The sequence below is a fragment of the Ammospiza nelsoni genome, chromosome 3, assembly GCF_027579445.1.
Source record: "Ammospiza nelsoni isolate bAmmNel1 chromosome 3, bAmmNel1.pri, whole genome shotgun sequence".
Lineage (NCBI taxonomy): Eukaryota > Metazoa > Chordata > Aves > Passeriformes > Passerellidae > Ammospiza > Ammospiza nelsoni.
The window spans coordinates 90,100,301-90,121,990 of NC_080635.1; the positions used below are offsets into that span (position 1 = coordinate 90,100,301).

The 21,690-nt window shown below is 37.5% G+C and overlaps 1 protein-coding gene across 1 annotated transcript in view; it reads left to right on the forward strand.

Moving 5' to 3' along the window:
* RNGTT (RNA guanylyltransferase and 5'-phosphatase) overlaps positions 1 to 21,690 on the forward strand; it is a 170,227-nt gene that overhangs the window by 4,346 nt on the left and 144,191 nt on the right. Inside the window, exons 2-7 of the mRNA XM_059469021.1 lie at positions 1,359 to 1,468; positions 7,078 to 7,181; positions 7,314 to 7,402; positions 12,034 to 12,109; positions 15,192 to 15,441; positions 20,980 to 21,089. Of these exons, the coding sequence (XP_059325004.1) occupies positions 1,359 to 1,468; positions 7,078 to 7,181; positions 7,314 to 7,402; positions 12,034 to 12,109; positions 15,192 to 15,441; positions 20,980 to 21,089 (739 nt within the window). The remainder of the gene's footprint in view (positions 1 to 1,358; positions 1,469 to 7,077; positions 7,182 to 7,313; positions 7,403 to 12,033; positions 12,110 to 15,191; positions 15,442 to 20,979; positions 21,090 to 21,690) is intronic.

Here is a 21,690-nt window from a genome sequence, read left to right on the forward strand (position 1 = left end):
AACCAAATTGCAGATTTTCCAGGTAGAAGAGAAGAAACTGGAATTTACAGAAGCTGACCACCTAAATACTTCCAAACATCTGTATTTCAGCTTTGAAAGTCATAGTGAATGGGCTCTATATGAAATATTCATCACTTCCACAGGTGTCTGTAGGTGTTCAAATGCTGCAGGGGATGCTGACTAGACTACTTTGTCTTTTTCAACTCTTTTTTCCCAGCATCTTGTAAAGGATGGTGGTTTTCTTTTGTAACCATTGACTCTTCTGTAGTGCAGCTCCTATCCTTGAGTGCATGGGTTGAGAAAGCTTAGTTAGATTCTTCATGTTCTATAATGAATGAGTAGATATGTCTGTATGGATGTGACAAGTGGCAAAGGCAAAAAACTGTCAAGCACGATGTTGTTTTGCAAAAATTATGGTGATGATAGATTTTTGTGTTTAGATCATGTAAATCTAGAATTCTCATAATCAGTCTGTACAGAGGAGTATTGCAAGTTAAAGTGGAAGGGCTAATAGAGGCTGAATGGTAGTGTTGAAGGTGACAGGGAACACAAAGAAGCAGGAAAATTAGATAGAAATGAGGAAATGGTGGGGAGGTTTCCAACCCAACAGCCTTTACCAGGGTGGATGGAGGGTGTGTAATTTGGGATGAAAAGGCAAAGGGCAATAAAGTGAAATTTTTGTAGCAGTCATGTAAGTTGAAGTGACTACAATTTATTACCATTTAACATGATGTTGATTGTATGACAGAATAACTCTCCTTTTAGCTGTAAATTTTGGAACAGTCTCAGGGGAAAAGTGAGGCTGTTTCTCATGTTGCTCACTAACATCTAACCTGAGCTTTGTAATTTCCACATCTGTCTGTCTTCTGTGGTTTCTAATGTCTATTTCATGGAAGGTAGATACTTATTTGAGACAACATAGAGTGTTGCTAAATTTTTTTTTGCAGGGATCCTTACTGTATATTTGCAGGTAATCAGACTGATGTTTACATGATTGGATGACAAACTGTTATTTCTAAATGCTGTTTTAATGTTTTCAATTGTACTGAGTTTAAATTTTCTGTATTCTGTTGTGCTGTAGCTGTCCCAACTTAAATCACACAAAAAGTTAGCTAAAAATGTTTAATTGCTCTGTTTCAGATGAACTGACCTCTATTTCCTTTAAACATTTAAACTTACTGATGAAATCTGAGAACTCATAACTAAAAAATATTCCAATTTACTGTAGACAGTACTATTTCTGCAATTATTTATTATTGAAGGTGAATGTGTAAAACTGCTCACCATGTTGGTTTGAAATGCTAGGTTGTAACTGTACATATACATAAAATACTGCAAAATTTTATTATCTTTCATAGGGAAGTTTTTACCTTTGAAGACAATGTTAGGACCAAGATATGATGACCAGGTTGCTGAAGAAAATCGTTTTCACCCAAGTATGTTATCCAACTACTTAAAGAGTCTGAAGGTAAGGTTAAATTTTCTAATAGTTGAAACATTGCTCTCATTATTAATATTTACTGAAGTGTTGCTTTTCAGATCTAAGGAAAAAGTTGTTGATAGCTTTGTTTGGAACAGCTGTGCAGAAATTTTTTGTTTGTTTGTTTACATTTCCAGGTCTCTGCAATTAATAGATTTTCGAAAGTGTTTTCTTACAGGTTAGAATTCTTGAGTAGGTCCCCCAGCTGTTCCTTCATGAGCCTTGTTGCTCTTCTCTGTTGACCCTCCAGCCCCTCAATGTCCTTTCTGAAGTGAGGGGGCCCAGAACTGAGCACAGCACTCGAGGTGTGGCCTCACCAGTGCTGTGTGCAGGGAGATGATCACTGCCTGCTCCTGCTGGCCACACTATTGCTGCTACAGGCCAGGTGCCATTGGCCTTCTTGGCTACCTGGGCAGCAGAGTGTGGGCTGATACCGAGCCTCTCAAGCCACTCCTTCCCCTGCCTGTAGCACTGCCTGGGGCTGCCGTGACAGGACTCTGCAGTTGCCTTATTAAACGTTGTAGCATCCACCACTACAGGCTTGTGGTTCTGGCTCTCTTCTTCATCCTCTGTTTTGCCCATTTCTATCTGTGTTCTCCAGTTTGCATGTTCTGCACTGTAGCACAACTGTGACAATAGAGGTGGGGAACAGGACCTTTCCAGCCTTTCATGTAGGTCTCTGTAGTGTTGTGGCCAGTTGGGTGCATTTCCCCATATGGGAAATGGGATTTTGAGCCTGCTAGGTAAAGAAAGATCTACCACCTAATTAATTGAATGGGTTATTAAACTTTCTGTTGAAGTTTAGTGCCATTTGTTTTGATTGTGTCTATGACATGAATCATGCAAGTGCTGTTTTTTCTGTGGGTCTTTTCATTATTTTTTGCTGTTGATCGAGGTTAAATAAATTCTGAATTTGTTTGACAATATCAGACCTGAAATATCAGAAGAATTAGGTGACTAAAAGATGAGAATCCTCATTTTATTAATCTTATTTAGGCATAGGTATGAAATAGATGGTGAACTACTCAGTGTAGCAGTGGTAGGAGTAGCTGTGCAGTAATGTGATGAGAAAGTATGATCAGCGAAGCATATGTGCCTGTTCTCAGTGCTTGAACTGGTAGGATTTTTCTTGTTAGAGTTCTTGCATCTGTGCTTTTATGATCCACTCTAATCACAGAAGATCAAACAGAACTCTCTGTGAATAAAACGGTAAGAATCCCGAGGTTCAAAGTATTTCCTAAAGGATTAAAACCAAACAAGGTTAAACGTTGATACCAAAAAATGGATATAGTTTATTTAACAGTAAAAGAAACAAAGAGAAGGAAATAGAAAAAAGAGGTGGGTGGGGCACAGAAAGAGTGACAGGGACAGGTTAAATAGAAACCATGGGTCCCAATGACATCTTGCTGCTCTCCTCCATCTGGTCGTCTTGGTGGGGAGGGTCCTTCACCACAAAGTATAGAATCCAGTGGATTAATATATGTTTGGGTCAGGTGGGAATGCCCAGGTGCCTCCCCTGATAAGGGGAAGGTTGTCACTGTCCCTTGCAAGGCTCTGTGACAGTTGCATCATTTTGCAGCAAGGCTCTGTGTCAGTTGCATCATTTTGCATTACATGCAGTGCTCTGGTGCAGGGTCTGGGGTTGTTCAGGGGGCCTTTGATGGACCATGACACCCCCTCTGCTGTCCTTCACGTGAATATCCTGTGGATGTGGTGTTCCTGGGGTGGGGTCCCCACAGCTGCTCTGTGTAGGGTGTTCACTGCTTCTGCTAAAGGAGGCTGAACACCCAAACCCTCTCCTCCTCCTGGGATGGGGCAGAGTCTGTGCAGACCTGGCAGCAGATAAGCCTGGGGCTGTGGCTCCACCCCAAAGCTGCTGGGCTTCATTCTCCTGTGGAAGTATTCTTTTCCCTCAGCCCAGATGTGGAATAATGTCACTTTTACCTCATCTCAGATCAGCGTACAGGCCAGGGCCTCAGCCAGGGGGCCCATTCAGAGTGGGCTTTGGTGATGCAGCTCTTATTGGTGTAGCTTCATGATACAGTTTTAATGGACAAAAATCCTTAATAAAAACGTTTAAACCATAAACTTTAAATTTCAGTCTCTGACATGTGCATCTAAATTCTACTTGAGTTCTTCTTTTATGTATTATGTTATTTTTGACTCTGGATTTGATAGGTATACCTGGAATTTTTCCCAAACCAATCTTATTAATGTTTTAAAGTAATTTAAAATTCTGTGTATATTTTGAAGTTATAGAGAATTTCATAACCTTACTCAGAATTTCTAAATGCTTGCCTCTTTAGTGATTTGCCACCAAAAAAAAAAAATCATGGTGAAACTCTAGCCGTTCCAGTAGTCACATCTGTCAGTTCTATTGTAATGCTACAAATTCATGTCTTGAGTGACATCAGATTATTAGAATTTGATAGTAAAATTAGTAGCATGAGGATCCCCACTTATATTTTGGTAATTTTGATTAACAAGCTGAACATAGAATTTCTCTCAAACTCTCTGTTCTCGTCAAATCTCTTACATTGTATTGGTCATTGTTGATGGGTGTTTGATATTTGAAAATATATATTTCTTTTTTATTTGCCAAGTTATGTAGTGGTTACTTACCATTTGTAGATTAGCAATTTACTAACAAGCCAGCAATGAAATAAATGTGAAATTGAGGAGTTCTGTAAGAGTGAGTTTTCCCACTCGAGGTGAAAGTAGCTCACTCTGCATGCTTCTTGTAATTTTATTGTAGTGTATTTTTTATTGCTAATATTTCATTTCTGAAAACTGGTTATTACTCAAGTCCATATAATTTAAATAAAAGACTTCAGCAGAAACGTTTACATCTGGATGTCTGTAATAGAGAGATTTTGATGTTACCACAGATCTTTGAAGGTACTGGTTTAGCGTTTAAGACAGGTAGAACTGTCTATAACAAACTTCTGTGGGATTCCTTTTCTCAGGGAGCTGAGTTGTTGAAAATCTGAATGTTAGAAATTGATTTGATTAGCCATGCCAGCCCCATTTTTCTTGTGATTGCCCATAGTGGCATAGTATCTTAATGTTCTCTTAAACGAATTGCAGGAGCAATTGGTGATAGCATGAGTAAGTTTTTTTTAAATTTCTTGAGTAGGTAGGTTAGTATACAGGTTATGCTTTATACAGGTAGATTTATTTCTGTCACAAAGAGCTAAGACATTAGTTAACTCAAAAGAATATTTGAGTAATTAGTATGCTCAATTACAGAATTGCAGAATTCTTATTAGTAAAACTGCTTACCAATTTTCGGCCATATTATTGTTTTCATAGATACATTCAATCACTGATCTAAACTATTTTTCTCAAATAAGAAATTCAAGAGAAAATTGCTGAGACTGGAGTGAATTCAGTGTATTGTAGTATGATCTCTCCTTGGGTAGGATGTTTTCAATCTCCAATGTCCAAGGAGAAGCTTCTAGGGTCATACAGGGGAACCTTACAAAGCTCATTTTATTGCACAGCAGCAGAAAAGAGCATGCATAAGGCATTAATGGCTGGGGATATCTCGAAATGAGGAAGTGAGGGGAAGGCTTTTATTTTGTTCCAGTGGTACTGGTGGTTTTTCTGACATGGATTTTTTGAAAATCATAGTTGTATACTTTGATATATTGTATAACCCCTCCTGTTCTTTAAAAATTCTTTTATAATTTTCTTGTGCTTTGCACTCTCTAAATTGTAATGTATTATGTGCAGTCAATCCCATGGATTGAAAATGCAAATGATTGGGCTTTCTGTACAGCGGGAAAACTGCTTTCAGGTCTTATATACTCTGTATGCCACAAATGCTTTTATAGCTTTGGATAAATTACACTTGATGCCTATTTGCTGTGCTGCCCCATGAAGTGTGTGAGGAACAGTGTCACTTGGCATGAGCTTCACTTGCATATGATTGAAATTATATGCAAAAATGGCAAAAGAGTAGTGAGTGAGAAGTCCTACAGGCCTGAATTAAGTAGTCTTGGAGACATTTGCAAAATGCTGTAGGGAATGGAGAGGGAAGAAAGTAATCATTGAATTAATTGCCTTTGTATAATTTCTACAGAGTTAATCACTGTTTAGGATGCCGTCAGTCTCCGTGCTTAGCAACTTAATTGACACTTTATATTTGAAATTTTAGGTGATATAACATTGTTTTCAGATGGACCTCCTTGTGAGGTGGTTTATTTATCTGCAAAACACAGTAATAAGAGTAAATAAAGTATTCTGAATACAATATGCAAAGTTAACAATGAGAAATTCAGAACTGATCTGGATATTACTGTAGAAGTTTTAATGCTGTTGACATAATATCATGATGCTTTTTTAATATTTATTAAATAAGAGTAATATGAAAGTATATAAATATTGCAAACATATATCATCAGAAGTTTGAATATCTTGGAGAGCCATCTGTAGATTATTGGAAATTTTCCTTTAGGGGAAAGGAAAATATATTTCGCGTATTCATATGAAATGGCTATTTCTTGAACTGTATTCTAATTATAATTGGATTTTACCTTTTCTGAATTGTGTGGAAATGGTGTTTTAACTTTGTGATTCTTCCAACTGCACTGCTAAGTTATTGCCAGTCTGTTGGTCCTACCTGAAAGCATGACACTGAATTTTTTGTCCAAAAGCAATTGCTTGCACTTACAAGACAGGAAACCAGAGATACTTTCTTTGCTCAGGTGTGTTAGTGAGCTGTTTTTGCACATTGGAACAAGGATCAGTGGGATATACTTTGATATGCTGTGTTTTGTGCCACCCAGTGGAATTCCTCCTTTCCATCCTTCTTAAAAACATAGTAACTTCCACAAGGCTCCTTAAAAGACCCATTTTCCAGGTGTAAAAACAAACACTAAAAAAATAAATTGATGTACAAGGTAACACATTAGGGTAGAGTGGGCAAGGCATCCTGGATTCAGGAAGTCCCTAACGTCTGAGTGGTTGACACTGCCACCTTAGCTGCTGACAGCATGTTTGAATACCTGAAGTTGTTCTGCATTTTAGCTTTAAATAAGATGTTTTTAAGAATTTAATTAATTTGATTAATTTTTAGACTCGATAATGTATTCATTCTTTTGCATTGTTTTGCACTCTGATAGGTAAATTAAAATGAGTCATTTTTTCTGGGAGTGGACTTATGTGTAAGTCTCAGTAGTTAATGTTTCTTACAGTATGTTCACTGTGCTAGTGTTTATTATTGCTCTGCTTTGCATAAGAGCCCTTGATTCCATCATGTTTGTCTTTTTAGCATGGTAAAGTAATTCTTTACCAGATTTTCCTGCTGTTAGCAGAATTTTCTTATTTAGAATCATTGGTTGGAGCAAACTGAAGTGTTTGAATGATGACTAGTGCTAATTTAGACACCAGCTTTCACAAAGAAATGCAGATGTCTGTAATGGTGGTAAAATACAGATTTTACAAAAAAATGCAATATTTAATGCTTTTTAAACTTACAGTTGTAGCCTGTGGTCACTTTTAATTTTTATGGTTTTAGATACTTAGTATTTATGGACAGCTATTTGAACCACATATAAAAATTTATTTTTGTTTTTTTATGTTTTTTTTTTTAGGTTAAAATGGGTTTGCTGGTAGACTTAACCAACACCACTAGATTCTATGACAGAAATGATATAGAGAAAGAGGGAATTAAATATATAAAGCTCCAATGTAAAGGGTAAGTTGTGTGCTCTTTTAAATTATTTCTGTGGCTTTTAATTTGAAAGATCACAGTGAAGCAATTAATTTTTTTTCTCTTTTTGCCTTTCTCCCAGGTGTCTCCTAATCCATGTGTTCTTGTGTTTTTCAGGCATGGTGAGTGCCCTACACCTGAGAATACCGAAACATTTATCCGTGTATGTGAACACTTCAGTGATAAGAATCCTTCAGAGCTTATAGGTACATCTTATATCCATCTTATGCCCATCATTAGTTTTTATTCTTAGTTTGTATCATATTGGCTTGTAACTGCAGTCTCTTATTCTTAGAAGTCTCAGCAAAGGAATTTCCTCAGTACAGTGTTTATGCATATTACAAATTTGATTGCTTTTACTGCAAAACGAATATGTTTCTTCTTTTTTTTACAGAAAGTAGTATGTTTCTGCATCCATCAGTTTGATAACAGCTGTTGGCTTAATGCAGAAAATTACACAGGCCCAAGAGCTGTCTGGAAATTCCTGATACTTGCACTGTGGTTTTGTAACTTCTGCTGATACAAATGCAAGTTATATATTTGGTGGTCTGATTTACTTGAAGTCATATTTGGTAACTGGATTATCAGGGATTCTTTAGCAAGTCTCACAAAACTGGTAGTAGATACTAGGGTAAGTTTGTCTTCTGTGGTATACAGTCTTGCAGTGAATATTTGAATGTTCTGAGCATACTTTTATTCAGAGAGAAGTAAGTTCTGAGTTTATTTTACATCCCTTCTAGTTTAGTTAAAACTGTTTTACTCTGATTTTTGTCAATCATATTAATGTTCATCCCTATCTGCAAACTATCAGAGACAAGAAGTTACTTTGCAGGTGAGTTTCCAGAGTCAGAATGGGTGTCATCGTCAATCTTCTTGGATGGTAATTTTGCAGCCTTCTTGAATCTGAGTGTCTGTGCAACTTATGAGTACATGGAACAGTTGTTTGTGCAGGTATCATTGCTAAGAGCTTGGTAAACTAAGCTGGTATGTTCATGCAGTTTAGGATTGATCCGGATACATGGAAGAATAGCTGAAGTTATTGGAAGGGACCTGTGGAAATCAGCGACTCAGTTGCCCTTCTTTAGAACAGGGCCAGCTAAAGCAACTTCCTCAAGACCATGCCCATTTGGCTTTTGACCAGCCTCTGAGCTTGGAAACTCCACAACTTTTTCTGCAGCCTCTTCCAGTGTTTGTTCTTACAATACACAGGTGTTTTTTTCTCATGTTGAAAGAGAATTTGTTGTATTTCAATTTGTAGCCATTGCTTCTTGTTCTGTTGCAGGATGTGATACCACTGAGAATTTTCTTTTTTTGAGTGCTTGAGAGGTTTAATTTTGTCACATATTTTTACACCTAGTTTTCTTTTAGATGCTTGCTTGCTTCTTTGTTACTCACAGAATGCCGTTTATTTCCAGACTCTTGTGGTCTAACTCCAGCCAGCAGCCAAGCCCCACACAGCTGGTCCCTTACTTTTCCACTAGTGGCACTGGGGAGAGAAGTGGAAGGGTAAAGGTAGGAACCTCACGAGTTGAGATAAAGACAGCTCCATAGGGAAAGCAAAAGCCATGCACAAGCAAAGCAAGGAATGAATTCCCTGCTTCCCATCCCCAGGAGAGCAGGGCCCCAACACATCTATCAGTGACTTGGGAAGAAAAATGGCATCACATCGAATGTCCCCCCATTCCTGTTTCTTCCTCTCTCTCTATGCACTGAGTGTTCTATGGTCTGGAGAATCCCTTTGGCCAGTTTGGGTCAACTGTTCCAGCTGTGTCTCCTCCTGGCTTCCCAGGCACCCCTAACTTCCTCACCAGCATGCCAGCATGAAAATTAGAAAAGGCTTTGCTGCCCAGCAATAACAAAAATATCTCTGTATCATCAACCAGCACAAATCCAAAACACAGCCCCACACCAGCCACTGTGAAGAAAATTAAGAATCTGCTTCAGTTGAAACCAGGACAGAGATCTGTGTGTTCTTCTCTGAACAGTAACACAGTTGCATGGTTTAAAAGATGAGGAACTTACTAAATGGGAGTGAGCAGAACCAGTTCACCAACAGCATTTCAAAACTTATGCCAGACATTGTTGGTGACTGATCCCATTTGCTTTTCTTTTAGCAATTCCTCATTTTCAGTCTCCTTTTGCAGTTCTTTCACTTGGTCCTCCGATAATATTTTAGAACTTGAAATAGTGGTTATGGTCAGCAATTTAAAAAGTGCATGGATAGCATGGTGATATCCTGTAAGTAGCAGACCCATTTAGTTGCTGTTTCAACTTATAAAATGCCATTTTTAGTGTTGAGTCAGTAACTTTTTGGCTTTGATGAATTGTGGAAGGCTTTCCTTCATTTAGACACTTCACCTCTTTAGGGGAAAAAAGTCAATTAGAGGCAAGGAGAAAGTAGTACGTTGACTAAACTTTTGAAGAACATGTTTAGGCTTTTGTAGTGAAAGAGAAATGCTGGAATTTTCCATTTTGCCTTTTGTGAATTACTGAAATTTGTCATTTTGGGCACTTGTTTCTTCTGACAGGGCATCAGAGGGAGTGGTGTGGAGGTGTTTATCAAAAGTGAAAGAGGTCTAGAGCAGTGATAGTACTGTACCCTGTGTGATCTTTCTCTTCTGAGCCATATGGTCTCATGCTGAGATGCTTCTTATCCTTGTCATGTGTATAAAATTATTGAGTTAACCTTTTTGGCAGCAGTAGCAGCTGGAGGACTAGTGGTAGCAATTGTGTTCAATTTTGTTCTCAGTGTCATGATTAGATGTGAAAAGAGACTGAAATGTGAATGTTAAGTGATCAAAATTTTCAATTCATCTAGAGCAACATAGGAAGGAAACTATTTTTGCAGCATGAAGGACAGCATTATGCCTGCCAGCCTTCAGGAGGTGACATACAAAAATTTTGCTTCAGCAGAAAACAAAGGAGAAATGATTGTTAGGAATAAATTATATAAGGAAGCTAAAATTCATTTAATATGATGCAAGTTACACAGTTTTTAGTATTTTTAAATGGTTAGAAATGATGAATCCAAAAAATTCATGATAATTTTTACCTTGCTTTATCAAGAAGGAAACTTTGGTGGGGCAGGCACAAGACCCAATCCTGTTACAATTAATACATACTTTTTTCTACCCACTTAAAGTTGTTTTTTTGTTTTTTTTTTAATCAGTCTACTTTTTGTAGGTACTCTGGTTCTCCAGTTGAAAAAGTTCTACTCCTCAGTGTAGAGGAGTGCATAAAAAAGATAGATATTCACATTTTGTTTGAATACACATCAAGTGAATTGCTACCAACCTTGCTTTATTAGCTGTGGTAGAGAAATGAGCAAATTAATTAAAGCATAAGTGACTTGCTGCATGGTGCTGTGTTCCAGGTCTTGCACTTTGGGTCACAACCACCCTGGCTAATGCTGCAGGCTTGGGGAAGAGCAGCTGGAAAGGTGCCTGGCAGAGAAGGGCTTGGGTGTGCTGAGTTTACTGACCATGAGCCATCAGCGTGCCCAGGTGGCCAGGGAGGCCAATGGGAAGTGATTGTCCCCTGGTGCTCAGGCATTGACGTTCTGGGGTATGTCCAGAGAAGCTCCACAGAGCTGGTGAAGGGTCTGGAGCACAAGTATTATTAGGAGTGGCTCAGGGATCTGGGATTGTTTAGCCTGGTGAATAGGAGACTCAGGGGTGACCTTATCACTCTCTACAGCTGCTTGAAAGGAGGTTGTAGCCAGGTGGCCATTGGTATCTTTCCCTAGGCAACCAGTGACAGGACAAGAGGAAATGATCTGAAGTTACACAAGGAGGTTTAGGGCATTAGGAAAAGTTTTCAAGCACAAGAGCAAACTGCACAGAGAAGTGGTTGGGTCCCCATCCCTGGAGGTATTTAAAGCTGTGTAGATGTGGCACTTAGGGTCATGGCTCAGTGGTGGACTTGGCAGTGCTGGGTTAATGGTTGGATTCAAAGTACTTAAGAGCCTTTTCCAGCGTGAACAATTCTATGATTCTATGGTAACAAGTGAAAAACGTTAAGAATAATTGCTCTTGATGTTAGTGGAAACTTTAATGGTATTTATAATTATAAATTAGGTAGGAGGAAGAGGCAACATCTTGTCTGAATCCTTCATGATATTTTTAATAGCACAAGTTTTCAGGCTGGTCTGCTTATCACTAGATGGTGCTGTTGCCTTGAGAGAAAAAAAATGCGATGCATTTGACAGTGTATCCCTCCTTTCACTAAGGGATGAGTTCAGTAGAACAGAGGCTGAAGAATTAATTCTTTTTTTCACATTGAAAAGATAAGTAATTCAAGATGATTATACTGTTGTATAGTTTTCTTCTTGTGCAATCTTTTTTTTCAAAATTAATAAGTCTGGTCTTAGTATGTTTATGTTGAATTTGAGATAGAATTATGGTCTATTGGCACCCCTTTCAATTTTGAGGTAGGGTAATATGAATATGATTTTTTGCCTGATGGTATGAAATGAATGTCATGCTTGTTGAATCCAGTAAAAGCTCAGTTAATGAATTAGATTGTATTGCCTTCTGACAAGCATGTGAGCAGATCTGTGAGTCTTATCTGTATTAGCCATATTTCAGTCAAATTAAGTTAGTGCTCTTGATTGTGATGAAGTGCCCTATACCCTTGCTGCTGCTAATGTGCAGAAAGAATGTAATAAATTGCCTTTCAGGCTTATGTACCTTATGTGTCTGTACTGCTGTGATGGGAAGGGAGATAACCTTTTAATGTTACAAATGAAGGTGGAAGGATCTAAACCCACACTTTTGATACTAACTATGTTTGTTAAAAGCATTTGTAAGGGATGATGCCCTCTTTTTGTCTTTTCTAGGTGTCCATTGCACACATGGTTTCAATAGAACTGGATTTTTGATCTGTGCCTTTTTGGTCGAGAAGATGGACTGGAGGTAACTTTGTGTGTTAGTTCCTGGGGTTTTGTGGTATGTGGCCAAAGGGTTCTTCAGTATGTTTCACTCATTGTCCTGTCAGCTGTGCTAATGTATTCACTATTTCTTGTTTTGTAGCTGCCTAAGAATCTTGAGTAAACAGCCCATATTAACATTTTTTGTATCGTCCCTTGATAGCTTAGCCTGTAGTCAAGAATTCCAGGTCTGGTAGATCAAAAGCCAACTGTACCTGCTGTGTGGGCCTTGAGCAGTGTATGTATCACATTGTGTCTCTTTCCCATGACATGTCCCACATTTTAAATAAGAATGTAGAGTTCAGAGATTCCTGAAGGATTGTTTCTCGTACATTTTCATCTTTTTTGTGTAGGTGTAGGTTTTTGGGCTTTTTTGAGATCTGAAGAGATTAACTAGAGCAACAGCAGAGTAGCATACATACTTCTGAAGGATGGGGGGCAAACAAAGTCCTTGTTTCCAGCTTGTTTTTTGACTAAAGTCTACAGCATGCTTCTATACAAACTCATCCTTTTTCCATCTTTTAAAAACATTGGTTCCTTCATACTGAGTAAATATCTTTTTTACATAACATTAGTTTTAAAAGAAGCCCCAAACCTAAACAATGTCTGTACCATCCTGTTGGACATAACTTTTGCATAGCTTTTGTTTTGTAGTATTTACAAAACACTATTTCCTTCTTGACAGAGTCCTGTGAAAGTCATGTTTCTTGACAAGCCTGTTAAACATTCCGATATTTCTTATGTGTGGTCCTTTAAGTGAAGAAAATTCTGCTCCTGCTGCAGGATTTTCTTGTGACTGGACGTACAGTTATTATGCTTAGCATACATGTGCAAGCTGTTTGCAAAGAACTAGGTCATTGCTGTCTGTTAGTAAATCTGGAATAAAGATATTGGAGTAATGGAGATGGAAAACCTTTAGTAATGGGTGGTTGAGTCTTTGCAGGATCCCAACTGTGTATAGAAAGTAGACACAGACACAAATGGCTTTATAGTATGATTCTTGTTGTTTCTATGAGTTAGATTGTATGCTTTTAATCAAACAATTTTAAAGTGGCATGCAATAATTAGACTTAGAATTGATCCTTTGTTCTGAAGAGGAAAGGCTCTTGAATCTCTTTGGATCTCCTACTTTTATGCTGCCTATCTGTTTTCAAACCATGGTAGGGAAAGCCTTAAAACTCAACAGCCGTGTCTTATTTTTTTGCTTTGAGTAGTTAACTGTGTCAAGTTTGTTAATCTCTGTCAGATTATTTTAATAGAACATCCAGATGTTCCCTGGTAGGAAAAAATGTCCACAGCAAAGGAAACAATTTTGGCAAGCTGCTGGTTAATGCTGACCATTGTATTGAGATAAATCTAATTTGCTGCATCATTCTTTAAAACAAGGCACTGTTTCTTGCTAATGAGGAAATAAGATCTTCCTGATGGAAAAATCCATCCGTGTTCATTCCTTAAGCGTATGATGTAGGAGTGTTGCTGCTGTATTGTGTACAGTGGGATATATTTTATAGTTAGTTTAGAGAAAGACCTGAAAGCTCTTCAGCTTTCTGAGTGGTAAGGTCAGAAAGCTTACTTGATTCTCTTTTCAACAACTCATTTTTCCCAAAGACTGCTGTGTTTCTAGAACCTGGAAAATTGGTTTTTTTTCAGCTAGGGTTCTGTATTTGAGATCTGTGCCACCTCTTTTGGCTTTCATGGCCATATATTCCAGAAGATTATAGAGTTCTTCTAATATCAGAAAAAAAATTGAGCATTTTTCAGACCCCATAACTTTTAGTTGGTTTGTCCTTTCAGTGGCATTCATTACAGAAGATGTGAAACAATTTAAGAAAGATAGCAAAGTAAAAAATGTCTTGTGAGAAAGAAATTAGGAGTCTTAGAAGAGAATGGGGAAGAAAGGTCCTTCTAAGTAACTCAGACTCTTAAACTATCATTTTTGAAGTGATACTGTGTGATAGTGTCACTCTGGAGAATGTCATGTTTTCTCCTCTTACAAAGATCAGAGGAGTGAATCAACCTTACTGGTTCTTAGACACTATTTCTGTCTATTCTGGAAAATTAACCTCTTAAAGTTCTCAGGCTCCATTCCATACTGAACAGATCAGACAAAAGGAAAAAAGGATTTTGAATTAAATACCTGGAAAAAAAAAAAGTTACAAGGCATAGTATGTGCTTTTGTTCCAGTTTTAAGACACGTGCTTCTCAAGAAGCCTAACAGGGACATCTCTCTATTTTTGTGGTTTCTCCTTTTCCCTATATAGTAAGATTTTAAAATGTTGATTCTTGGAGCCTTACTGCTCCAGTGTTTTTAGTTAAACATTTTCATAGGAACTATGAAAATGGCGACAATAAAACCTCTGTGTTGTGCTCACTCTTGTATGTTTTGGAGAGTTTTCTCCTTGGCTGGTAAAGATGCATCACTATTAGTTTTGGTTTCTAATTTTTTTGTGGTCCAGCTTCTAATTTATTTGAGCAAGATTAAGTATTAGGTTCATAGTAAAAGGCTACTGAACCACAATCCTTTTATGAGAAACTTCTGGAAAGAGAAGTAATTTAAAAGATTAGGGTGATTTTTCTCAGTATGATGGCTAATGAGAGGAAAGATAATTCTTAGTGGAGAAAAATGTAACCATATTTGAATTTAAACATTTGCATTTTTCTTCATTAAGTTTGTTGATATGTTTCTTTGGTCTTCTTTTGTGTTTGTGCAGTCCTCAGGTATTTACCTGTATGTCACCCATTGCTTCTCTGTAGCAATAAAAAACGTTTTATCTGTGATAGAACAGTGATCAGCAGACCACTAGGAGCTGCAATAAGGTCTCAAAGCAGCTGCAGTTACTTGGGAACATTTCCAGTGCCCACAAAGTTATGCAGAATCTTCTGCAAGAGCAACTGCTACCTGGCTGATCTAAGCATGGACTTGGAAATATAAGGAATGTTTTTGCAATTACCACTTCAGAATTTGTATTGATTCTCAGTCCCAATAATTCTTATGTTTGGTAAAGCATGACATGATTAAGACATGTAAATTAAGCGTCCAGAATGATTTTTTTTATTTTTTTTGACAGTATTGAGGCTGCTGTGGCTACTTTTGCTCAGGCCAGACCCCCGGGTATTTATAAAGGTGATTATTTGAAGGAACTCTTTCGTCGTTATGGGGATGAAGATGATGCACCAGCACCACCAGAGCTTCCAGAGTGGTGCTTTGATGAAGATGAAGAGGAGGATGAGGATAATGGTAAAACAGGAGGCCCAGAATCAGAACCTGGATCATCAAGCTCTTCCTTTGGCAAGAGGAGAAAAGAACGCCTAAAACTGGTAATTTTGATTTGGAATTTAATATTTGAATTGCTAAACATAATTTCATAACCTAATGCCCATCAGTTACCTCATCCTACATGCTATACATGTGTCACTGCTCTTACAAATGGGGACTGGAAGCACTGTCTGTAACTGGAAAAAGTTGCAGATACATTGTAAACTTTCTGTATTTCCTATGTGAATTGGGAACTTGAATATTCAACACCTCAAATATTCCAGTTGTAAAAATGACTTAAAATTTTATAATATAACAATTTTTTTGAGATAGTAAAGTGCTTTTTAGTTATTCATTTTGTCTTTGGTGATGAAATGTAATTAGAGTTGGATGGAAACAGCTCTTGTTTTTTGTAGTCATGTGGATGAAATTCAGAATTTTTAAAATACAGTGCTCATTTTAGTAAATAGTTTTTCTTTGGAAAATTTGTGTGATTGAAAATTGGATTAGCAAAAAGCAATATGAGCTTAAAAAACCCAAGGCAACTTTGAGATCATAATGTGTTCAAAGCTGTTTTAGCTTTGTAAGGAATACAGCTGATCACTTACTGTGATTTCTGACATACATCTGCATTCTGAGGAAATGAGTTATTGTAGTTGCCATGATCTGGAACTAATACTCAAGTACACAGAATATATTTGTATCATCTGAAGACTAATGACTTAGTTCTCTTCAAATTCCTGACTCACTTTTTATTTGCAAATAAAGTAGGCTAGACTATTGCTGGGTGCAAGAATAGTTTTTTTTTTTCATAATACTGAATTATTTTACTTGTGTGCTGAGGTGTGTTTGTTTGGGAAGATTTGGAAATCCTCATATTGAAATAGGCTGCAAAAAAGCATTTTGTTGTTACTGCAGCTGGTCAACAAGGTTTGCAGGTGGAGTATGGAAAATGTTAACCTGACAGAAATACAAAATCCAGTCTAAAGAAGCAAGATGAACTTTGAAAACTTTCAAATTATCCCTCATCTGGAATAAAAAATTTCCCACACTGTAAAGACCTAGTAAAAGTATATTTATGGGATATCACCACTTCCTCCATAAGCCTTGTAGTAAAACATTGATATCTAAATATTTTGGGAGGGGCTGGAACCTTAGAGTTTCTTTGATGTGTCTTCTGATGCATTGGAAGCTGAGGTGTTATGATGAATTACAACGACAGCCTCTTTTCATCACGCATAAAACTCAACTGGTCTGTTTAACAGGAATGATATTGGCTTCCCAGGCCTTTTCTTGTCTGCCACCCTAGTTTTGTTGAAAGCTGGAAGCTAAATTATACGAATAAGCATATTAATAACTAAAAGTTAATTATGAGTTAGATAATTTGTGAAAGAAAAAGTCATCTAGTTAATATGCATATTCGTATAATTCAGTTTTGCAGCTCTGAAGGAACATTCTTTGACACGAAGAGGAGGAACGGGCAGAATTCTTTACCAAGGTTCTTGGCTGGCAGATGGGACTGCTGCTTAACTCAGTAGAGATGGATATTTGTGATTCCTTGTAAATATGCGGTCTACAGGGGGAGTGAGTATCAGGTAAATACCTCTTGCTCAGATATTCTGATTTTACTGTCTAAAGGGCTACATTTTTAGTATTATGTTGGTTTCCTGCAACAGATGTTTCCACCTTTATAATTCATATCTTAAAAGCCTAGGGGTAGGCAGTGTAAAACTAGAGGCAGCTGTAGTGATGGCAATGGTCTGAATTTTTCTCATTTTGACCCAAATCTTTGTGGAGACAGAAGAAAGGTTTAGTAGTAGAGGAGGAGACAGCTCCCAGGCATCTTGCTAGGGTAATGAATAGTCAGAAACAAGTTCTAGCTAGCACATGAAATGAAGTTAATATGCTGTCCATTTCAGAAACTCTGATGTGAGAAACTTTACTGCAGCATTTTTCATTAAAACTTCATATTTTGATGTAAAAAAATCTTGACAGCCTTTCTTTCCTACACTACTACAGAATCATTAGAACATAAAGCCATTACAGTTTCCTTTGTCATCACCTGAAGGAAGTTGACAGGTACCAGGAAATGAGCTTGTTGGAGTCTGAGGTGCCACACAGGAAATCCAAACAAGTTTTGACATTGTCAGTGCATGCACTATTGATGCAGTAGCATCAAAACAACATTATTAACTGACACTTAGAATCTCACTTCAGGAAAAAAATATTTCATTTTGCAAATTGGACAAAAAGTTGTAATTCTGAGCCATAACCTACAAACCTCTCGTGGGTCAAACTTTTACTGTTTATTAGGAATGTTGTCTTTTCTAGTCCCAAGTAAGTTGCATTTTATGGGGTGTGAGATGCAGTGCTTCTGAAATGAGTGGTGACATCTTAAACTGGAAGGGATGGTGGCTGTTAATGATTTAATTCATGATTTTCAGTGCAGGTGTCTTGGGGCCATCTGTGAGACAGAAGGAAGCAACTAAACTGATTTGATGTAATGAGGATAATATTTATTAGTTAACTATCACAGTACAATTATTCTAAATATTAGTGACTTGGGGTTTTTCTGCCTGACCAACTCTGTTTTGCAAAGTTTAACCCTTGCACTTATTCTGCCAATTGTGGACATCTTGAAGGATATGGGAAAAATACTATTTTTTGACTTGGCAGCACCATTTTATGTGCTTGAGTATGGGGATCCTTTCCTTCTCCATGTTAAATGCTTATTAGCTCACTTTTTCCTTACAGTATATTTTTTTTGTACTACTGACCTTTCTTGTTATTCTTTGTACTCTGTCATGTTGACTCATGTTTTCCTGATGCTGTGGTGCCTGTAATTGAATGCAAGCCTCTAGTTGAGGCCATCCTAGTAAGGCTTAATAGGGAAAAATTAATTTCACATGTCTTAAGGCTAATACTTCTGTTTATATATCTCAACATAATTGCCTTTCACAAGGCAGAACAATACTAATTTAGCTTTTGGTCTCTTGCTGCTTCCATGTATTTTTCTCTAATTATCTACCAGTGTGTGTTTGTATAATTTCTTATCCATTATTAAGTGTAGAACTTTGTTTATGCTGAATTGCACAGTGTTATTTCCAGCCTATTTTTAAAATGAAAGATAACAGTGAATCTTAACTACCATCCCAGTCTGTATCCCTGTTAATAAAGTCAGAGATGTCACAAAAATAAGAATGCTAATAGGAAGTTTAGTGGAAATAAATTGATTATCTTATGCCTAAACCAGACCCTGCAGATTCTTCTATTTTGTTAGAGAAACACTTAACTCCTCTGAACCTGGTTTTGAAACAGGTTACACTTCTGGTTTATGGAAGTTGCATCTGCTCCATGTTTTCTGAGTTCCTCGATGAGGACAAGATAAACAAACAAAAAACAAACCAAGGCAAATGCATGCAATGCCAATTCTGTGAAGCCTGTTTCATTATGAAAACCAAATGTCTAGTGGAACACCTTTGCTACTGAGTGACAGTCAGTATGATTTTGTGTTCTTTTTTGCTTGTACATGCCAAGAGGCAGTTACTGTGATTGATCCTGTGTTTCTAGGTATTAAATCTAAGCTGGTAAGTGTAACTCTCTGTCTCTCACTTCCTTAATTTTAGAAGATATCTCTTCCTGACATGTTTGGAATGTTTCTTGCCTTCTGGGAGGCAGTCTCTGAGCATATTGGCACACAGTCAAGTCTGAGTAGCTGAAGACAGCTCTCACTGGGGCCTGGTGATAGCCACTAGGGTCAGGAAGGTGTGTGTTTGGGGCTGCTCCCACTCCCCCACTCTTTCAGATGGTGTTTAGGATATGAACCAACACAGGATGATCCACATTGCCACTTCTTCTTCAGCTGAAGTGATGGGTGGAGAAATACATGGCAAGTGGGGCAAGGCTGATTAGTACAGCTGATGTGAAGGTTGTGCACAGTGTAGATACCAGTGCATGTAGTTTTCAATGCTGAGGAGTCGATGTGCTCCTGGTGATCTGAGTTCTCTGGAGTCTCTGCACTGTGATCTCCAGTGTCCTTTTGCCAAAGGCATTGGGAGCTGAACAGTAGGATAAAAACTGCATGGATCTGGCTCAGTTTTAGCACCTTATCCAAGGAATGTCCTCATGAAACCTGAAGTGCTAAGTTAGCCAAGCACGAATACCCAAGTGACTCACATTTTTTTCATAGTGCTGTGCCTTAGTGATTATACTTGCAGCAGATAATCTGCAAGAAACACTTTCAATATGAATTTTGTGTTTATTACTTTTTCTTTTCTGGAAAATCTTTCCTGTTCCCTGCCTGTTAATTCAATCTTAGCAGTTGTACTGGCATTCCACTCTGCCATTATTCCCAGAAGCAAGGCAGAACCATCTTCCTTTGTTTCCTGGTGCTCTTCACCACTTATCAGAATGCAGACAATGTGCTGGCCAGGCACGAGGAGCTGTCTGCCTCTCTTGCCCACTCCCCTGCGTGCTGTTGCCCCGGCTGGTGCCCATGTAAATTGTATGGGGTGAGTGACACACACAGTCTGTGGAGCTCAAGGTAGTTAAGGTTATTAACCAGTATATTTCTTTAGGATGTTCTGTTCTCAGAATGTGATTTGGTGATGTGACTGAGCCATTCTTAATTAACTGCAGGCTGTGCTGAAAACTGTGGTCCTGCTTTTCCCTGCTTTCCCTTTTGCTTCCTTTGTGCTGTCACTAGTACTGAGTTATCCTATGGTGAGCTAGTTTAGGATACTGTTTTGGCAGAAAATTATTACCAATTTATGATGTTATTTTTGCCAAATTAGTTCCTAGACTTGCTCAAGTGTATAACAGAGGGGTGCCACAGCATGTGGAAATGCAGAGAAAAATACTACTCCTGGATTTGTTAAAGCTACTTTCAAGTGTTTTAGAGAACAGATATGAGATACTTGTATCTTCACATGCAAGGTTCAACAGGTGAATAGTCATGGTTTGATCTTCTTTGTGTGCATTGAATATTTATTTGAGATTCTGTTGAATTAAGTCTGGTTGGTTTGAGATCTCCATAGAAATCTTTGCAAGATTTGTTTTTATTCCTCTTGGCATCAAAGTTTTTGTAGAATGTACAAGTTATTTTAGCGTTTTACTTCTAGATTAGTTTTCGTGATTGTGCATAAGCTTTTCTGGGGCTTTCGGGATAGCAGCTCCACTTTAATAACCTGGTTTAGATTGAGAAAAAATTATAAAAATATATTTATACAAATATTTTGTTACAAATCTATTGTTTATATTTTCTCTTTTGTTAAGTTTGTCCTAGATCAATGCTCTTGAGAGTATTAGCTAAGTAGTGTAAGCATCTAAGTACTAGCTATCCCTTCCTTTTGCCTTATCCTTATTGCCTTTTTAAGTTATATTTTTTCCTTATAAATAACTCATTTAGTTCCTGGTTTTATAATATGGCTTACCTGTGAGTTTCCTGGCAAAGCTGAGCTAATATATCTTGGCATTTGGGGGTAAATCCTTAAGGAATGTTTCAGCTTGTATTGCTCTAGAGGGTTGTGAAAACAGTCTTAATCTTGACATATTCTGTTTTGATTTTATGGGGGCTTTAATACTAAATTATTTTTTTTTAGGGTGCAATTTTCTTGGAAGGAATAACAGTTAAATGTGTGACCCAGGTGACAACGCAACCAAAATTAGGAGGAATACAGCAAAAATGTCAGCAGTTCTGTGGATGGGAAGGGTATGAGAATATTTAGAACTTACTGATTTATACTTTCTTGAAATAAGTGTTGAATTTTGCAGAATGAAACTGGTCATTTTGAAAATGAGGAAAAAGGTGACCATGGATTTTTTTATTTAAAAAAAGCCTCAAACACACTTGGCAGTGAAAGTCTTGCACTGTACAATGAAATGGAATGATCAATTTTTGGTGTTAAGAAACAAGATTCTAGAATTACTTTTCCATTGAGATAACAGTGTTGTAGTTCGAATTCCAGATGTGGCCTACTCCAGCTTTACAAATGCTTAGTTCTTTCTCAAGCAGTAGATTTATTTATACCATTGCTATTACACTTAAATATGGAGGTATAATACTCATTTTTACAGCCAACTTGGATTTGTGACCAATGGTAATGAAAATGTTGGTTTTAGTGTCTATGATTCTGGACATTTCCATTCCAAAGTTGGTGATCCACACCGCTTCCTAATGCTTATCATGCCTGTAATTTTTAATTTAAATATCTCTTTCTGCAAAGCTAAAACTTTGAAGTTCCACATAATTTAGTGTTTTGTCATAAGCAAATAACTTTGTTCCTATGAGATAGACTTTTGACTTCTATTGC